The sequence below is a fragment of the Hypanus sabinus genome, chromosome 19 (genome assembly GCF_030144855.1).
Source record: "Hypanus sabinus isolate sHypSab1 chromosome 19, sHypSab1.hap1, whole genome shotgun sequence".
Taxonomy (NCBI): Eukaryota; Metazoa; Chordata; class Chondrichthyes; order Myliobatiformes; family Dasyatidae; genus Hypanus; species Hypanus sabinus.
Window position 1 is genome coordinate 39832046 of NC_082724.1, and position 14639 is coordinate 39846684.

The 14639-nt window shown below is 38.9% G+C and overlaps 1 protein-coding gene across 1 annotated transcript in view; it reads right to left on the minus strand.

Moving 5' to 3' along the window:
• Positions 1 to 14639, minus strand: part of LOC132377892 (contactin-4-like) — a 1978611-nt gene that overhangs the window by 148207 nt on the left and 1815765 nt on the right. The window contains exons 18-19 of the mRNA XM_059944356.1: positions 12857 to 13015; positions 9683 to 9832 (exon numbers count right to left, since the gene is read on the minus strand). Of these exons, the coding sequence (XP_059800339.1) occupies positions 9683 to 9832; positions 12857 to 13015 (309 nt within the window). The remainder of the gene's footprint in view (positions 1 to 9682; positions 9833 to 12856; positions 13016 to 14639) is intronic.

Genomic DNA, 14639 nt, shown 5'->3' on the forward strand with positions numbered 1-14639 from the left:
TCATCTGGAACCCAATGACACAAACACTGAGTTTTCCAGATTTAGCTAACTCTCCCTCCAATGCTTTGCCATGTTCCCCCTCTATCGCCCCTCCACCTGACACTTACCTTTCTCCTTCTGGTTCTTTTGTGGTACCTCTTGTCCCCTTTCCAACATCACTCCCAGCACCACTCCCCATGCCTTTATCTCTTCTGGCACTCATCTTCATTCCCCCTCCTGGATCCATCCATTCTCTAAATACTGTTCACCCACAGGCTTCCCCCTTTCCCTCCCCATTTGGTTCTAGTTACAACTGCCATTCATCTTTCCCATTATCACCACCTTTACATATCAGATTCCTGATTATCTCTCCGCTTCCCACATTCCCAGCCTTGCTCCATTTGTTCTGAAAATTTTTATTTCCTCTTTGCCTGCCTCAATCTGTCATCAACCTTGCACTGTCTCACAACTCTCCCTCCATCTCTCCTTCCCCACCTGTCATTTTTCACCTGTACTCAGTCTACCAATTACATTTAGCTCTTGTCTCCCAACTTCCTTTCTCCTCTTTCACCCCTTCAGTCCTGGTGCAGGGTTTTAACCCAAAACATCAACAAATTCTTCTCCGCCTGTTTGATCAGTTCAGGTTCTGCCTGCTGATTAATTCTCGGCTGCTGTTTGACCCATTAAGTTCCTCCAGCAATTTGTCTGTTGCTCCAGACTCCAGCATCTGCAGCTCCTGTGTTTCAATGCCTTTGAGAGCACCGATTGGACTTTACCACCCAGCATAGAGACTGTGGCATCGACGTCTGGAGAGTTTCTGACATTTATCTTTGGTTCAAGTGGAGGCTTATTTTGCAAAATAATATTTTTTTTTTACATTTACAGTGATATAAATCCCATAAACTGCTGAAAATTTATTAAGCAAAAGACTCTTGGCATCACTTTCAGCAACTTTCTCAGGGCTGAGAAAAGCTTGTTGTCTACAGAATTTGATTTTGGTAAAACATCAATATAATACCACTAATGTGAAGCAAGTGATGCCAAATAGCCGAACTTCTTTAACTTATTATTGGCTTGAAGAAGTTTCATTAGTCTTTATTGATTGGACACTTCACTCTAAATATTAACTTAATTACAAGTTAAAAAATAAACAAAGCGATGACAATTATTTCATGTTTTTCTCATATGTGAAATGTAAGAGCATAAGGTATCAATTATTATTAAAGATTTGGTTACTGCAACTAAATGATAAAGGTATTTAAAATTTACAATTTCCTTTCATTGTAAAAGCGAACTTCTGTTAGGACCATGTTTTTTATACAACTAAGTGAATTGATACTCAAATAGTGATCCTTCAGTGCTTTTTATTCACATTAATTTTCAAAGGCAAAAGGTATGGAATTATAATGATGCAGTTTTGAAAATAGTTTTTAAAGCTCTTTAATCTTTCAGCCGATCTAGAAACAGGTTTAAGCTTTAATCAAACCTACAGATATTGGTAATATACTCCTAAACATAGACAGTGGTTGAAGGGGTGAAAGTGGATAAGAATTGAATGCTGATCAAACTATAAACAAACTTAAATGGGACCAGGATAAAGACAGGTTGCAGTGAAAAGTTTACATGTTGAACACCACAGCATAGTGAACTTCTAATTGGTAGAACTTACTTGGAATTTAAAATAAAGAATCTCATTTTCTGTTGAGATATACTATAGAACAACTGCAGAAAGCATTGTACTGCTTATTTTGCCAATAAATCTGATTCCACATTAACAAGGTATATCCTGGTACAATATATAGTGATATAGTGTCATAAATCCAATCAACAGAATTATTTGACCTAAAATAACTTATCTTGAATATATATTATTTTCATTCTCTGTATTCATGAAATACTCTTTTCAATATTTAGTAACATTGACTTTATTTGCTTGCTGCAATTTGTTGTTGCTTAGGGGATTCCTAATTTAAGCTGCTTTGTCCAATTATCTGAATTCTTATGAAATATTGTGCATTAGTCTTATTGGTTGTCAAAAGACAACTAATTTGAGAATCTGATTTTTTCCTTTCATTTGCCTGTGGTCTGCAATGCTTCCACAAGCACAGTTGTTTCCATAAGTTTCCATTTTCTCACTGCATATTTCTAAGAGCAATGTTTCAACATAACAGCATATCCTACTTTTAGTCTTGTCAGTCAGACTGTCTAGTCTTTTCAAATTATGGAACTTTTTCTTCACACCCTTCAATTATTGTTTCTTGGCATCAAAATATATTTGTTTGCAATTTGGCTAGTTTTCTTTAAGAGTTGTCCCAAATAAGTGGCTGCCCCAATTAACCAATTAACCACTGTATATGGTGATATATATGTACTTTGATAATAAATTTACTTTAAATATGGAACATGTGGGAATTTTTTAAAGACCTGCCGACCAGAGCTCGGGATTGGCATGTTTCATTGAGGAAGGACAAAGATGGCAGTATGAGGGAACTTTGGATGTTGAGAGAAGTTATGAAATTAGTCAAAAAGAAAAAAGGAAGCATATGGTGAAGTTATGGAAGCTAAAGTCAGACAAAGGGTCCATGATATTGTCTTGGTATTTAGGATTAAAGAGGATCCCAAGACTTTTTATGTATCTAGGGAGTTGGTAGAGCCACTCAAAAATAAAGGAGAGAATCTCTGCTTGGAGTCAGAGGATGTAGGTGAGGAAATTAATACTTTGTGTTGGTACTTACCAAGGAGAAAGACATTGAGGGTCATGAGAAAATTGTGGGGCATGCTAATGAGCTAAGGCATCTTGATCTCAAGAGCATTAAGGTGGGTAAGACCCATAGTGCAATACATGCTAGATTATTGAAAGAGTCAAGAGAGGAGATTGTCATAGCCTTTTTGAATATCTTTGTATCCTCATGAGCAGAAAGCAAGGTCCTGAAGGATTGGAGAATTGCCAATGTCATTCCTTTATTCAAGAAGGGAAATAGGGATAATCCAGGAAATTATAGTCTGGTGAGCTTCATATCAATGATAAAGAAATGATTAGAAAGGATTCTTAGGGATAGGATTTTAATACTTTTGGACAAACATGGCTTGATTAGGGACAGGCATCATAGCTTTGAGAGGAGCAAATCATATATTACAAACTTGATAGAGAAACTATGAGGAGGATCAGTTTTTTTCTGCTGCTGTCTGAGTGTTGGATGGCTTCAAGGTAAAGGTTAAGGAAAAATGTTGGAAAATAACGAAAGAGTAAAAGCAACAACTCGAAATAAGAGGCCAAAATCTAAATAAGAAAAAGAGGAGGGACTGAGATGCACTTTGCAGTGGTTAATATTTCAGTAACATTTGAATAATATTGTAAATATATTGTTTAATTAAGCATTCTATTTTTGTTTACATATCTCATTATGGGTTATATGTAAGAAGTATGTGAATGGCATATATCATTACACCACCACATCATATGTGTGTGCTTCATAAAGTAAAACAAAATGTACATGAGTTATTCCCAGTTCCCATGTTTTTCTTTCAATTGGTTGTATGATTTAAAGTTACAAAACATAATATACTCCTGTTTAGATAAGCTTGCCCAAAGACAGGTTCTACTCTCATCATATAGAACATGGAACATAGAATAGTACAGCACATTACAGGTTCTTTAGCCCACAATGTTGTGCCGACCCTCAAATCCTGCCTCCCATATAACCCCCCACCTTAAATTCCTCCATATACCTGTCTATTAGTCTCTTAAATTTCACTAGTGTATCTGCCTCCACCACTGACTCATTCCACGCACCAACCACTCTCTGAGTGCAAATCCTTCCTCTAATATCCCCCTTGAACTTCTCTCCCCTTACCATAAAGCCATGTCCTCTTGTACTGAGCAGTGGTGCCCTGGGGAAGAGGTGCTGGCTGTCCACTCTGTCTATTCCTCTTAATATCTTGTACACCTCTATCAGGTCTCCTCTCATCCTCCTTCTCTCCAAAGAGTAAAGCCCTAGCTCTCTTAATCTCTGATCATAATCCATGCTCTCTAAACCAGGCAGCATCCTGGTAGATCTCATCTGTACCCTTTCCAATGCTTCCACATCCTTCCTATAGTGAGGCGACCAGAACTGGACACAGTACTCCAGGTGTGGCCTAACTAGAGTTTTATAGAGCTGCATCATTACATCGCCTCTCTTAAAATCTATCCCTTGACTTATGAAAGCTAACACTCCATAAGCTTTCTTAACTACCCTATCTACCTGTGAGGCAACTTTCAGGGATCTGTGGACGTGTACTCCCAGATCTCTCTGCTCCTCCACACTACCAAGTATCCTGCCATTTACTTTGTACTCTGCCATGGAGTTTGTCCTTCCAAACTGTACCACCCCACACTTCTCCGGGTTGAACTCCATCTGCCACTTCTCAGCCCACTTCTGCATCCTATCAATGTCTCTCTGCAATCTTCGACAATCCTCTACACTATTTACAACACCGCCAACCTTTGTGTCATTTGCAAACTTGCTAACCCTCCCTTCTACCTGCACATCCAGGTCATTAATAAAAATCACAAAAAGTAGAGGTCCCAGAACAGATCCTTGTGGGACGTCACTAGTCACAACCCTCCAATCTGAATGTACTCCCTCCCCCACAACCCTCTGCCTTCTGCAGGCAAGCCAATTCTGAATCCACCTGGCCAAACTTCCCTGGATCCCATGCCTTCTGACTTTCTGAATAAGCCTACCATGTGGAACCTTGTCAAATGCCTTACTAAAATCCATGTAGATCACATCCACTGCACTACCCTCATCTATATGCCTGGTCACCTCCTCAAAGAACTCTATCAGGCTTGTTAGACAGGATCTGCCCTTCACAAAGGCATGCTGACTGTCCCTGATCAGACCATGATTCTCTAAATGCCCATTGATCCTATCTCTAAGAATCTTTTCCAACAGCTTTCCCACCACAGACATAAGGCTCACTGATCTGTAATTACCTGGACTATCCCTACTACCTTTTTTGAAAGGTAGTATGTGGCATTCCTTTTAGAACCTACTATGGCTTCCCCACTTAGTGTTCAGATATTATTGCACCTGGATTCCCCTGAATTAAGTGACCTACAATAAAATTCCTTAAATTCTACACTGCAAACTAATAACATAATGAGAGTCAACAATAATGAAGAAAGGAAAAGCTAAAAAAAACTATTTAACTATTTAACCAAATTTTAGGATTTTGTGAATAAAACAGAGAAGAGTCATATTAAGTGCTTAACAAAAGCCACTGCCCTTACTTCCATTACGAACAAAACAAAAGCAGTCACCTTACACAGATGTCATTATGTTACACACCGTCTCTTAAAGCAAACACCACAACTCCATGATGGTGTTCGTGAATTATGTAGAACAGTTTTTATTATGAACAATATGTGTCATCTATCACCCATTACAAAACCCGACACAGACCACCTCAGAGTTCACCAAAACTGGCATTGTGAGATTGCCTGGAGCTCATACAAGCTGCCTGACTCCAGTCCATTGTGCTTTGGTTGGATTAAAAGCAGGTGCTTCTTGCTCATCCAGGGGTGTACTGACATGCACATGGGCATGTTGTGATGCAGTGGGTATGGTAGTGGAACCAGCTAGGTCTTGGTCAGCTGACTTAAGGGGATCTACAGAAACACATTCAGGTTTACTCTTCCTATCTACAAGAAAAACCATTTCGCCCCGTTCTAAAATTTGGATCAGGTCATCGTAAGGGGGATTAAGGGGGTTTTTATGTGCAACGTGGCAGACAAAAACAAAGTAGAACGTAGGTCAACTGGAACTGAAGAGTGCTGAACTCCGTGATGGGAGATGGGAATAGGAGTAATAAAATTGTGTTTACCAACTCGTGCGGGTGACTGCAGGTCTTCTTTAGGAGCCATTCTGAGCCCCAGCAGGACCTATGGGAGAGGATCACTAGTCCATCAGGGAGGCCCTCAGAGTAGCATTTAAGGAATGGTGAAACTGCTTGCATAGGCCATTGGACAGTGGGTAATATGCATGGTGTGATGCAATTAAATACTGAGGTTCTGTGTTACTGCGGCCCAGTGGGCTGACATGGATTGGGGACCACAATCGGAAGGTACGTCAGATGGGGTGCCGAACTGAGCCAAGCCACGTCCATAGCCACTAATGATGCTGAAGCGATAACCTCTGGGAACACGGTAGTGCAGTCCACTATGGTAAGGAGATGGGTGAAACCTGAAACCGCGAGAGGAGGGGGCTGGGTGTGAGAGAGCCAACCAGGTCCACATTGATGTGGTCAAACCATCGCTCAAACCACCTCGAGAGGTGCCAATGGTGCCTGAACAAGATGGTTAATTAATTTTCACCTGCTGTCACACAACACAGGCTGCATTCCAATCTCACACATCTTTAAAGCAATCAGTTTTTGTGTTGCCTTCACACTCAGATGTGAGAGGCTGTGAATGGTCTTAAAAACAGTACACTTCCCGTTTACAGGCACTATTGGGAGAGAGCAACTGATTGAGACACCACACAGGAGAGAAACTTCTGTATCCCAGAGCTTGATGTCAGCCAACTGCAGGCCCCTGACTGTTGTCCTGTAAGCCTGGACCTGGGTTGGTAGCTCAGTCAGCTGCCACACTGGCATAGTCATCACTATTTTTCGCTACAATGTGCTGTATGTCAGTCGTGAACCCTGAAATGTAGGTCAGGTGGTATTGCAGATCTGTAGGTCTGTAGGTCTGATGCTTTGGCCAACGTGTGCATGAGGGGTTTGTGGTCAAAAGACACTGTGAAATGCCCACTTTACAGTGGAAAACAAAAATGGTGGATGGCCTGATAGAGACTGAGAAGTTCCTAGTCAAATGTACCGTACTTCCTTTTGGAGGGGCAAAGCTGCTCGCTGAAGAAGGCGAGTGGCTGCCACATACCTCCAACTAACTGTTCACACACGGCACCCACAGCACAGTCTGAGGCATCAGTAGTGAAGGCTATAGCTGGCTTGGGGAGTGGGTGCACTAGTAAGATCATGTTTGAAAGAGCTCGTTTGTTGTTGTTAAATGCTCTGTTCATGTTCACTGATCAGTCAAGCGTGTGATTAGGGGCACAGCCTTTAAGGGCACTATACAAGAGGAGCATAAGTTCATTAGCTCACAGAATGAAATAGTGACAGAAATTTACTAATCCTAAAAACATTTGCAGTGCTTTGGTCGTGCAGGGCAGTGGAAAGTCCATAATAGTGGTGACTTTTGACAGCAGAGGTGTTGTACCTTCCATGGAGATGTGGTGTCCAAGCAAGTCAATAGTAGAAAATCCAAACTGGCATTTAGCATTTGTTGTTGTTGAGTGCCATTGAGTCGTCATTGACTCATAGCAACCCTATGGACAGAACCTATAGAGTTTTTCTTCCATGTAGATACTGCTGATGCCCAGGTTAGGAGCTGGCTGGATTTGAACTCAGGACCATCTGCCTCAAAGCCCAGTGCTGATGCCACTACACCACCGGTTGGCCCTTTAGCATTTTGCAGGGCTAATGATCAGCTTAACCATCTTGGCTTAAATGCTTGAAAGGTGTGCGGTGATGTGATAAGTGTTTAGTTTTGGATGTGTTGGCAGAAGTATGTCAGCCAGGTAAACAAAAAAGGAAATCTAAATCTTTTAACACAGGGTCCATAAGATGCTGAAAAGTCTGTGCTGCATTCTTCAGCCCAAATGGGATGTGCAGAAACTCAAATGGGTAAAACAGGGTTATAACAGCAGTTTTGGGTCCTGAGCACACCTGATGGTAGTCCCTGACTAAGCCTACTTCAGAAAAAATGATCTTCTTGGCTAAAAGTCTTGAATATGTGGGAATGAGTAATGATCAGTGAGGTGGCCTCATTAAGGCAGCAGTAATTGCTGCATATCTGGTTTGGTGTCCTGGGCATGACTCTGCTGACAGGGCTTATTGAAACAGGGAAGAGAAGAGAAACTATGCACCACTGCCTGGCTGAGTGTAGATTATTGGCCTTTTTAATAAGCTCCCTATAGTTCGTCACAGTGTATTAACAAGGGCTATGCAAATTTGATCAGGCATTATTTGGATTAAGAGTTCTTTAAAAATAAAACAAGGGAGATGATTGCCCATGAGAGATCGCATGTGACCCATTAGTTCTGAAGGTCTACTGTCACCCAGGCCCAACAAGGAGAGCAACTGTTTGGTGTGCTCAGACTCAGATAGTCCAAAGGTCTGTAATAGGAGAGTTCTCAGACTGACATATTTATCACGAGCAGGCAGGTCTTCTAGTAGACTCATCACTCCAGCTACAGTGTAACTACTTAGTGATGCTACGACATGGTAAAATATGGTATCGCTCGCAGTGATTTCTCACAGTGTGAACAGGGCTTCTGCCAGTGCAAAACCACATCGTAGTGAGCTGCTCCCAAATCTCCAGCAGGTTCAAAGCAACTGAGCTGGTTCACATGTTGTTGAGTAACTCTAGAATTGTCCTAGAGCATTGAGGCCACCAATGTCAGATTTTGTGAATAAAACATGCAAGAATTGTTTTATGTGCTTAACAAAAATCACAGCCCTTTACTTCCATTACAAACAAAACTAAATCAGTGGCCTTACATTGACGTCATTATGTCAGACATTCTCTCTCTAAGTTTACGCAACAACTCAATGATAGTGTTTGCGAATTACGTAGAGCTGTATCTATCATCAACAATGTGTGTCATCTGTCACCCATTATATTACCCTACAGCATGCCCGCCCAAATTCTGAAGATTAGGACCAGGTTAAGTCTGGCTCATCACCATTAAAAGTACAATAAACACTACATAGCAAGTACTTATGTATATTCTAAAGTCAGGAATGACACTATGCAAGCGTAACTTATTATTTTTAACTTCATGAGAACAATCTATTTTCAATGGAAAACATGCTTTCATTTCAAAACTTTGTAAATAGTTTACATTGCATGATTTTCTCTTCTTGTGACTATTTTTCATAGTGCTTTTAAAAGATGAAACAAAAATTCCATACAAAAGTGCCAAATGTGCCTTTTGTTGATGATTGTATCTACTAATCCAGACCACCCTGCTGCCTGCTATCAAGAAATATTTTGACAGATTTCCATTCACAGACCTTACAGTTTATACAATAGAATAATAGATAGCCCCATCTATTGTGTTAAGGGTTTGAATCGTGCATATGTGGTAAGATTTTAGGATTTAAATTTTAATTAAGTTAAAATCTGTATCAGTGCCTAATTGACAGGACTTTCACAAACACAAATGGAAAATATGTAAATGATTTAAATACTGTCCATAATTACCATGGTAATGTGCAGATTAAAGCCATATGTTTGTAAAACTATTTATATCAAAAGAATTAACATGACAAATAACTTTCAAGATATTAATTTTCCGCTTAAAGAATTACAAAGTAACAAGTAATAAACTGTTGGGCTTTGGAAGTATTCAGATCCTGGCTCACAATTGCACATAGAGTTTTAAAAAAACCTTTCCAAATTTCTGTAAGTCATCTGACATAACTTTAGAACATTTCACAGGTTATAGGAGGAAGTTTACAGTGGAGTGTAGAATGGTTTCTTTGCACTCATGTAGTGGACCTTTGTAGTACGGTCCATTATATTGACTGCCTGACTCTGACATTTTAGACTTTAGAGAAATTAGGACGCGCTCAGAACTTATCTTCCTTTACTTACGGGCTTCCTCTGTTCTTGATTTTTCAGATGGTAAACTTGGCTCCCCAATACCAATGCTGTTGCTAGCAACAACTCGGAATTCATACTCCACCCAGGGGCTTAAGTCAATTACAGTTGCTGTGACAGCATCGCCACCAATTACCTCAGGAACTGCAAAGAGAAATTAAGGTGTTAACCTAAACATACAATATGTCTATTCCATATTAATTCTAAAACACAAATCCATTAGTAAAACTGGAACAAGGAACTCTTTTTTTCAATTAGTAGTGAAGAATGGCACCTACAGAAAACTTTTTTAGTGAATTCAGCTAGTTTCTGAAATCACAAGGTCAACAAATGATTATGCAACATTATCACTCTCAGAACTTAGCTGTTAAACATATTTTATCATTAAAAATCTAGCTTTAATTCTGCTTTGTACTCTTTTCCAAGTGTCATCTGCAATGATGTGATGTATTCCACTGGTATGTTCCTTTCTGCCTTTAGTATGTTCTTTTATTCTATTTAAATTGTGGTACTGAAATTGAGAGTGGAGTGGTCACAGAAGATCAAGTTCTTTGTAAAAAGCAAAGGTCTAATGGTGAGATAATATGATGCGATGGCATTGAGTGAAATTCTCCTTAAAACAGAGTATCTGAGGGGAAACAGGTCTAAAGCACACTACACCCCAGATTGTTTCCTCAAGTTAATTCAGGAGCCGCGAACAGATGCCAAAATATTATGGTCTTTTCTTATCACACGGGTATGTGAAGCACTAACATTCACTTGCTTGTGAGCCCTTATCCAATGCTAATTACCAGATGACTCACTGAACAACAAAAACTGACATCAAGCTCTTTACAGACATGTGAAACAATTAGCACACATTTAAATGCTTAGAATGGAACAAGGAATCCTACCAACAGAGCTGTGTTATGGATGTAACTTCTGTTCATGTCAGTGTAATACAAAATGCCTTATTTATGTAATAAAAATCCATGGAATAATAGTTATGGAAAAAATAAGAAAGAAGTATAGAGACCACAACTGCTGTTGCTGTCAGGACAATAAAAGGATGGGCATAAACATTAAAAGGTCCTTCCCCTGAATGAAAATAATGATTTGTGACTTTAGAAAACATTGAGTTTTCCCACTGTCTCTCCTCAAGACATTGCTCTGGAATTGCAGACCAATAAATTTGAGGTATAAATGCAATTTCCTTCTTCATGCATTACCCAGCTTCCCATTAAAAGCAATAATGCTATTTGCCTTAATTATTCTGTGTGTTAGAAAATTCCATACCCAAACAAAAAATATTTCTCGTGAGTTGTTAGATTTCCAAATCAGTACCTTCCAGATATATCACAGATATATATTCCATGTTTTCATTCTTCCTTTCTTAATCCTCCCACTTAAATGCTGATTCTGTTCCAGATGAGCAATCACTCTCCAGTAAAAATTACTCAGATGTATTTATAAGCTATTGTTTTACAAGCAATATCACAATGAATTCTGTCCTTGGGCCTGTTTCCACAAATGTTAATTCCTGATGTGAAGGACAGGGTATCATTCTGAAATTGAAATTAACTTTATCGTTCATGTGTTAGAGCCAAGTCTGTCAGTGATTCTTTTCCTTCTGATCCATAAGAAACCAAGTTTATATACTGTTCCTACCAGTATATGAGGTAAATCACATTATTCTTAAAGAATTTTATTCAAGATTGTCTGTGCAAAGTTTTAATGAGAATTACCCATGATTTTAACTCCTCTATTTTAATTTTCTTTGATGTCCACATGCTTCTGATTGTACCCTTTCACTGCAATGAAAGAGAAATTGGAAAGGTGGATTGAAAGAGTCACCCTGCTTCCCAGCACTCTGTGATGCTGCGTGATACCTTTTGAAAGCTACACATTAAGACACCAATTTTTAATGCAGTACAAGTCAAATCCAAAACAACATTAAACCCAAACTAATCCTACCTACTGACACAATAAAAAGCTTTCCATAGTTCTTTTATCACCTCCTCACTTTTGCACACCTATGCTTTTACTTAAAATGTACAACTTTTTGGAAGGTCACTGACCTGAAATACCTTGTCTGCTAGATGCCGCTTTATCTCATACTTCCTTATGGCACAGAAATATAATTGACCCCTTATGTCTCGGCTTGGTCTCACAGCAACTCCATTCCCTACTGTAAACTAATCTCTCACACATGCCCTGAACAATTTCCTGATAATTTTCCATCAGGGATACCATTTGCAGCAATCAATTTACTAAACTGCAATGGTGTTATGAGAAGAAACGTGATCATCGGGGAGAGCCTGTGCAAATGTGCTAACTCTACATGTAAATCTCTGGAGATCAGAATCACACCCTGATCGCTAAACCAGAGTGCTCTGTTTCCTACAGTGCTACTGTGTCACCCATCGCCATTTTATATCACCTCTTATTAAACCAGAACATTCCTGGCAACCATGTTTTTGGTTATTCAGAGATTAGAATGTTCTGTTATACTGAAAACTAATGTTACATTATTAGTTGAGAACCAAAGCCAAACTGACAGAAACTAATTTTCAAAGCCTTTGTAATAAGGAATGCAGATGAACCATGCTTCTTCTACGCCTGCAGTTACATGGGAAAGAACTGTGCAAGCAACCTGACTTACTGCTCTAAGCCTCGGCTCAAATTGAGCTCAGGAGCATTCACTATTACCTTGAGCTGAAAGTCTTCAAATCTGTTTAATGCCAACTAAGTGTCTCAGATCTTTATTACAAAGACACAAAAAGTAAATTTACTTTAATATAATTTTGCTTAATTATAATGATTTCTCTTTAAACATATAATCCTATCAATATTGAGATAGATTCATTAATATAATGCTGCAGACCACTTAAGACATCAATACAGTAATATCTGCATTGGGAATATTACTTGAAAATGAGCCAAATAGAATACTTGAAATTTTCAAAAAGTGAAGGCCCAAATTATCCAGATCTATGACTCGATAAATGTCTAAAAATGAATGCTGAGTAAAAATTTCAATTTCATTCATCATATTAATGTGAAAGTCAAATGTTATCAGATGGTGTATCTGAGATAAGTGTCCAATTTTATTGGAAAAGTAGGCATGCAATGTAAGAGAAATCTATTTTTAATATTTAATATTTTTTTGCATATTATTGCAGCATTTACCTGTTTTAAGAGTTTGCCAACCCACTGAAAAGGGAGTCCTTGCCTGGACAGTGTACATTGAGATTGGGCTGTGGTTGTCTGTGCCAGGAGTCCAAGAGAGTTGAGCTGTGGTATCTGTAATTTCCTCCACTATGACACTCCCTGGTGGACCTGGCGGAACTGTAAGAAGGACACACAACACGTGACAGAATGTTATATGATGGATAACAGGACATCAATTGTTTAAAGCAAAGCACATTAGGTAAAAGCCACATCTTTGTTAACAGCAGACTGCGGGAGACCGCAGGTTTGGATAAGAAACAGCTGCTTTGATTTTTCCAGACAAAAGAGAAAAAAAACTTTGAGCTACAGGAACAATGAAGGGTAAATCTAAACAGATGTCGGGTGAGCTGTCTTTTGATCTTATTACAGACTTTAAAAAAACACCATTTTCTGCACAGCAATGTGCATAAGTAATAAAAATCAGATGTTTCCCTCAAACTTGCTTTGGTCAGTATTTGAGGCAGTTATGTCAATGTTGGAAGCATCTAAATCACATTGTTCATTCAATAGTGCATGCCATTATGCACAGGATTCAGAAAATGTAGGAGAGGAAGTTCTGCGCTGTCTGCATATGATATCGATTTAAAGCAAAGTTAGGCTTTGCACTTGCACGCTGGCAATGGTGCAGTGTGGTTGTAAGATTGACAGAAAGAATTACACTCCCAAGAAGATGCAGTATTAAAAGTACTACTGAGATCTTGAGGAAAATATATGTCTTTCAAAAAAAAAGTTTGAAGGATGTGATTTCTTAGCAATTATATTTAATTAACAGAACTGTTAGATGCAAGAAGTAAATGGAAAGTCAGTGATATTGGCAAAAATAGCACAAAGAAAACTCACTGGCTTTTCTCTGTAGCTCACACTTGCCCTCAGTTTTGTCCTCTTGAAATAGAGAAACTACCTTGTTTGCCAAAACCAAGGGATCTCTTCTTGTGAAAAGACAGATGTCAATAAATACTGATTTTAAATAATATTGTGAGGAAATATATAATAATAATAATAATAATAATATATACAATATACAAACCCCATTTCCAGAAAAGTTGGGATATTTCCCAAAATGCAATAAAAACAAAAATCTGTGATATGTTAATTCACATGAACCTTTCTTTAACTGACAAAAGTACAAAGAAAAGATTTTCAATAGTTTTACTGACCAACTTAATTGTATTTTGTAAGTATACACAGATTTAGAATTTGATGGCTGCAACACACTCAACAAAAGTTGGGACAGAGTTAAAATAAGATTGAAAAGTGCACAGAATATTTAAGTAACACCGGTTTGGCAGACTCCACATTGGTAGCAGGTGAGGTATCATGACTGGGTATAAAAGTAGTGTCCACCAAAGGCTCAGTCTTTGCAAGCAAGGATGGGTCATGGCTCACCCCTTTGTGCCAAAATTCATGAGAGAATTGTTAGTCAGTTCAAAAGGAACATTTCCAAACACAAAATTGCAGAGAATTTAGGTCTTTCAACATCTACAGTACATAATATTGTGAAAAGATTCAGAGAATTCAGAGACATCTCAGCGTGTAAAGGGCAAGGTTGGAAACCACTGTTGAATGCCCGTGATCTTCGAGCCCTCAGGCGGCACTGCCTAAGAAACCGTCATGCTACTGTGACAACTATAGCCACCTGGGCTCGGGAGTACTTCGGAAAACCATTGTCACTTAACACAGTCCATTGCTGCATCCAGAAATGCAACTTGAAACTGTATTACACAAGGAGGAAGCCTCTATG